This window comes from Lepus europaeus, assembly GCF_033115175.1.
Source record: "Lepus europaeus isolate LE1 chromosome 21 unlocalized genomic scaffold, mLepTim1.pri SUPER_21_unloc_1, whole genome shotgun sequence".
In the NCBI taxonomy this organism is placed as follows: domain Eukaryota; kingdom Metazoa; phylum Chordata; class Mammalia; order Lagomorpha; family Leporidae; genus Lepus; species Lepus europaeus.
The window spans coordinates 1,348,554-1,355,311 of NW_026909005.1; the positions used below are offsets into that span (position 1 = coordinate 1,348,554).

At 37.7% G+C, this 6,758-nt stretch overlaps 1 protein-coding gene across 1 annotated transcript; it reads left to right on the plus strand.

The window, feature by feature from the left end:
- The first annotated feature begins 2,667 nt into the window (after positions 1-2,667).
- On the plus strand, positions 2,668-3,576 carry LOC133754309 (putative vomeronasal receptor-like protein 4). Its single transcript, XM_062184772.1, has one exon. It carries the CDS (start codon positions 2,668-2,670, stop codon positions 3,574-3,576), a length of 909 nt encoding a protein of 302 aa, XP_062040756.1.
- The last annotated feature ends 3,182 nt before the right edge of the window (positions 3,577-6,758 follow it).

Genomic DNA, 6,758 nt, shown 5'->3' on the forward strand with positions numbered 1-6,758 from the left:
TCTTTCTTTCTTCGCACTGCTCTTTGTTTTTTTTTTTTTTAATTTTTTACAGGCAGAGTGGATAGTGAGAGAGAGAGACAGAGAGAAAGGTCTTCCTTTGCCATTGGTTCACCCTCCAATGGCCTCCGCGGCCAGTGCGCTGCAACTGGCGCACCGCGCTGATCCGATGGCAGGAGCCAGGTGCTTATCCTGGTCTCCCATGGGGTGCAGAGCCCAAGCACTTGGGCCATCCTCCACTGCACTCCCTGGCCACAGCAGAGAGCTGGCCTGGAAGAGGGGCAACCGGGACAGAATCGGTGCCCTGACCGGGACTAGAACCCGGTGTGCAGGTGCAGCAAGGTGGAGGGTTAGCCTATTGAGCCACGGCGCCAGCCAATATCAGCCCGCGGACTTTATGGTCAATCTTTTGTTCTTGATACATTCACTGGTGTTATTTCCTCCACCATAATCCACAGCTATGTATTATTTTGGAGCTCACAATATTGAGAAAAAAGAGAAAACCGATACAAGGACAGTAACCTTGATCTGCATTACCTGTATTCTGAGAGTTTCATAGGCTTCACCCTCAGCCCCAGAAAAAACTGTTTTTCACTTCTCACAGCAAAGATTACAATGCGCCTTCAGGTTTATGTAATTTTAACAAATAAATTGGAATGCATATGCATTTACATTGTGACAAATCTGTATTTGCTCTCTATGAATTTCACCACTATATTTTCTCTATATCCTATCTCCTATTATTTGTACCCAATTATTACAGACACCTTTGTGTATTTTATGTTAGATTTCCAAATTAAGCAAATTTAAATACTGGGCACCTAATTAACATCAATTCCAGATAGGCAATAAATGTTTTTCCATAAAATATTTGGTGTCAACTTTCTTTTGATAACATGAACTTAGATTATATTTTTGCTAAAAATCATCTGAAATTTGTATTTAATGGATATTCTGTATTTTATCTGGTAACCTCTTCTCTTACGAACAATGATTCTTTGCAATCCAGCAACAGCACCAATACCTTCAGAGCCTTGCTACAACAGTGTGTTACCATCCTGCAGGTGAACACTTGCACTTTATGGTAGCCATGCATCAGAGAGGGTGAACTGTATATATCTTGAGTTCAGAGAGCAAACATGAAAATTACCATCTGTGATATTTTATCCACTAGTGCTTATTGTCCTTGTGTTTTGTAAACAATGCATGAATTACATTAATAAAATAATTGAGGTATAGAGTCATAAAGCAATTAATACATACACTAATGATCTGTGCTATACAAATTTTTCTTATATTGAAGTGGGACCTTTAAAATCTGGATATCATTGTGACTGTGGCTTTAAGCACCATGACTCTGGTGCTTCTTCTGGGTCCAGCCAGAAAGTAAATTCAAGTGTGCCAAGGGTGTAGAGCTTGTTGGTGGCAGCAACATATGGGATCACTTCGTCAGCTCAGATGAACATGTCTTTTTGGTAGATGCAGCTTTTAGTGAAAGATTAGTAAACAAAATCAACTCCTGGTTTCTCCGTTTTTAATTTTTTTAAAGATTTATTTATATAAAAATAACAGATGTCATGCATTTCATATGTACTGTTTAAGAACATAATGATACTTCCCACTGTCCCTCCTTCCCTCCTTTGCTCCTACTCTCACATCATCTTCCTTCCTTGGTTTACTTTTAGTTTTTGCAATGATATGATTTGAATTTACTTTATAATAACAAGCTTGTGTATATGTTCATTGTCAGCTATAAATAAGAGCCAAGAACAAAATCTCCTAACATTTCTGTATTAACTTACACATTTATGTTGATGTGTGATACTACAGTGCTGTAAGTATCCTTGAAACATCATCACATCCCCATAAACCTTAGAAAAGAGAGAGAATGTTGGGGTTGGCTGTTTTTCTCATCAACATGCAGCTAAATTGTTCTAATTCTTTGCCATAGGTTAAAGGTCCCCTATGAAATTCATGTTGAAATTTAACTGCCATTTTAGGAACTCATTTGGCCCTGAGGGCTCCACTTTCATGAGTGTGACTGATGCCTCATAAATAAACACTTTGGTCCCCCTTTGTTCTCTGGCCCCTTCTCCATGGGACAATGTAACAAGACCCCCATCTTGTTATTGAACTTCACACCCTCAATAATTGTGAGACAAAAAGCATATTTAAAGTTTTATGTATTCTGTTACAACAATATAAAATGGACTAATAAATTCTGGAGTAATTTAATCTGGTATTATCATTTTGTTTACACTCAAAGCAATAACATCGTAAATGGAAAAATGCTAACATTGGATATATCTTAAATAAGACTTCAATAAAATTAGACTAATTTTTGAGTATCTACAAAATTCTCAAAGAATGGGTGAGTGTACCTGTATTAAGTAAACTGGCAGTAAATTGTCACCATGTGATGATTTTTTTGAAACTCATGTATATCACCACATAAATTTATGTGTTTACTACATGATAATTAAAAGTTGGACTTTGCACAAACTCTGAAATGCAGACAGTTCACATAGGGATATTCAATATCATTCTGAAGACAGAAAGTTACAACAGAAATTTCTGTTAAGTAGAATAATGCTTGCTGATGATGAGAGATCATTTGTTATTGTTTTGTTTGTTTTTCAGACATACATGTGTTTCCTCCATGATCTAAAGATGATCCCACTTTCTGCTTACATTACAATGAATAAATATCTTCTTTTTCAAGCTAGCATTGGAATGACAGCCAACACATTCCTCCTCCTCTTCCACACCTTAACATTCCTGCTGAATCACAGGCCTAAGCTGACTGACCTGACCACCTGCCACCTGGCCTTTGTCCACATTGGATTGCTCATCACTGTGTTATTTTTGTTCTCTCCAGACCTGTTTGAATCACTCAATTTTTGGAATGACTTCAAGTGTAAGACTTTGTTCTACATGAGCAGGGTGATGAGGGGCCTCTCCATCTGCACGACCTGCCTCCTGAGCATCATCCAGGCCATCACCATGAGCCCCAGCACCTCCTGGTTGGCACAGTTTAAATATAAATCCACAAATTTCATTTTTTATTTCTTCTTCTTTATTTGGTTTCTCTGTTTGTGTTTCAGTACTAACATGTTATTCCACACAGTGGCAACTTCCAATGTGACCCAGACCCGTCTGATGGTTCTCACTAAGTATTGTTCATTTTCCCCCATAAGCCACAGCATCATGGGTTTGATGTTCATGATGACAACATCCAGGGACATTTTTCTTATAGGAGTCATGTTGTTATCAAGTGTGTACATGGTCATCCTATTGCTCAGGCATCAGAGGAGGTCCCAGCACCTTCACAGCACCCCAAGAATCTCCCCAGAGAAACGGGCCACCAAGACCATCCTGCTGCTGGTTAGTTTCTTTGTGGTCATGTACTGGGTGGACTTCATCATCTCATCCTCCTCAATGATACTGTGGACATACGACTCAGTTATCTTGGGTGCCCAGAGTGTCGTGGTCAATGTCTATGCTGTTGTCAGTCCATTTGTGCTTATCAGTTCCGATAAAAGGATAGTCAATATGCTGCACAATATACTATGGAAATGATTTGGATTTTAACAAGTTAATGACACAAGTGGTGCCTTGCATTGGGTGTGTGGTGTGGTAATTAAGACAGGGCTTGGGGTGCCCACATCCTGTATTGGAATGCTTGAGTTTGAATCTTGTCCCTGTTTCTGATCCAGGTTATTTTCAATGCACACTCTGAGCAGTACAACAGGTGCATTCTCAAGTACTTAGGTTCCTGTCACATGGCAGTGCCAGGTGGAGATCTACAGTTCTGGGGTTGTCTTGGCCTTCACATGTTCATGTGTTATCATTTAGGTATTGAACAAGCAGATGTTATCTTTCTTCTTTCCTTCTCCCTCCCTCCCTCCCTCCCTTCCTTCCTTCCTTCCTTCCTTCCTTCCTTCCTCTCTTCTATCTGCCTTTCAAGTGAATTAAAAATAAGATAAGAAAATATGGTTGTATGCAATTGAAATTTCTGAGGCAAGTTATTTTGGTAGAATAAGTTCCTATAGTATTAATTAAATTGTACATAATTATACTTTTATTATATCCAAATACAAGGAATCTATGTTTTTCAGAAATTACATTCCTTTCCATTCAAAATGCACCAGAATGTAAGATTTATGTAGATTTACAAGTATCTTGTTCTTTCACTTTCATTTCAGAAATTCTCACAGGAAATTTCCTTTTTTATATTCATTACTTTAGAACTATCCATAAATAATCAAATCTTTCATGGCATGTTTTTAAAATATTTTGTTTTACTCTAAGAAATTAAAGATAGGCAAGTTTCAAGTGTAGCTTGTATATCGATTTCTATCTGCAATATTACTTTTTGCCATGTCTGTTTTACTTTAGTAGATGATGTTGTCACTGTTTTTGAGTTGTATTTTTTCTCTCCTCTTAAATTTTGCACAAACTTGGATAATGCAATTTGACGATTTTATGTTTACCTATTGATTCAAATTAATATTTTTATTCATTCTCATTCTTCTATGATTGTGTTTGTATTTACTATTTTGTGGTCCCTCTGAAATGTAATTTTTGAGCACAATTTTCCATTTCATTAATACTGTCATCATTTGACTTTACTTTTAAACTGTGTGTTGTGTATTTGCTTATTTAATTATATTTTTCAAATATTTAGTTTATTTGATTGCTATCCAAATATTGCTACTCAACTTTATCTATTATTTCTCATTCTCATTCTTATTTCAATTTTCATTTGGCATGTATTTATATACATAATTCAAGTATCTAATATCTGTGAAACTTCATTTTCATGGCTTATTTCATAATTTCCATTTTGGTTCTCACGTTTGCTCTGCTTTGTTACTTGGAACAACTCTAGTAGCATATTTCCTTGTTCCTTCCATTTGACCACAGGGAAAGTTGAATGACCCACCCCAAATTGAGGCTCAAGTGGTCAGCTAGTGTTCTTTTTTTTTTCTTTTTTATCTTTTTTTGACAGGCAGAGTGGATAGTGAGAGAGAGAGACAGAGAGAAAGGTCTTCCTTTTGCCGTTGGTTCACCCTCCAATGGCCGCCGCAGCCAGCGCACTGTGGCCGGTGCACCAAGCTGATCCAAAGGCAGGAGCCAGGTGCTTCTCCTGGTCTCCCATGGGGTGCAGGGCCCAAGTACTTGGGCCATCCTCCACTGCACTCCCAGGCCACAACAGAGAGCTGGCCTGTAAGAGGGGCAACTGGGACAGAATCCGGCACCCCGACCGGGACTAGAACCCAGTGTGCCGGTGCCGCAAGGTGGATGATTAGCCTATTGAACCATGGCGCCGGCCCAGGTCGTGTTCTGAGGGGAGCACTTTCTTCAGTTTGATATCTTCTCTCAGTCCTGAAGTTGATTGATGTTGAATCATGGGAAAGTCTCCAATTTTCCTTTTGATGCTTTTGGACATTTTAAGGATTTTCATAACTTTCTTAGTATACTTTGTTGCTATATTAGAAATGTTGTTAGGACATGTAGTATATGTTTTATCTCCTGCATGTATACACCAAATGCACACAAGAATAGAATATTCCACATCCATTATTTATGGTGGTCAATAGACCCTCATAAGAAATAAAAATTTCTTATTTTTGGGTATCTGATGACCAAATTATACACTAAACAATAACAATTATTTCTAGATTATAATTTGATTTTTATAGTTTTACTTTATATAAATGTATAGAACTCTAATTCTTTATATTAGTGATTAACACTAGAATATGATTACAATTAATATTTTTCTGTTACATAAAGATAATTTTATGGATATGTGTTACCTGAATTTCTTTTTCAAAGCAAATCATCACAATTCCTATTTAGTAGTTTCGGATTCCTTAAAAACAATTTGCTTAGATATTTCATTTGATACAATTATTTAACAAGATAGCCTTGAATAAAATATGCATGGATCTAATGCTAGTCATTAACACTTTTATTGGTAGTTTTTCTGTCATTTCACAGTTGATAGAATATAGGATTTGTAGATTTGTAGTCTCATGATATTATTGGATGCTAAAAGTTTAAATTTTCAAATTTAATTGTTAGTATTATAAATCATGCTCACTATCTTGTTTACAGTTTAAAATATTGTCTATGTGTATATTTAGTAACCTGTCAATCTTTGTTATAAAATGTTTAATATTCATTATAATTATTTATTTATTTATTTTTAAATATTTAGTTTATTTATTTGAAAGATAGAGTTACAGAGAGATGTAGAGACAGAGAGTGAGTTTTTCAATTCGCTCATTTACTTCCCAGATGGCTGCAATGGCCAGAGCTGTGCCGATCAGAGGCAGGGAGCCAGAAGCTTCCTCTGGGTCTTCCACGTGGGTGCAGGGGCCCAAGGACTTGGGCCATCTTCTACTGCTTTCCGAGGCCATAGCAGAGAGTTGAATCAGAAGAAGGCAGCTGGGACTAGAACCGGTGCCCATATGGGGTGCTGGCACATCAAGCCAGGGTTTTAACATGCTACATCACAGCGCTGGCCCCTATTTATTTATTTAAGATTTATTTATTTATTTGAAAGTCAGAGTTACACAGAGAGAGGAGGAGAGGCAGAGAGAGAGAGGTCTTTCATTCGTTGGTTCACTCTCCAATGGCTGCAACTGCTGGAGCTGCACCGATCTGAAGCCAGGAGTCAGGAGCTTCCTCTGGGTCTCCCACTAGGGTGCAGGGGCCCAAGGACCTGGACCAGCCTCCACTGCTTTCCCAGG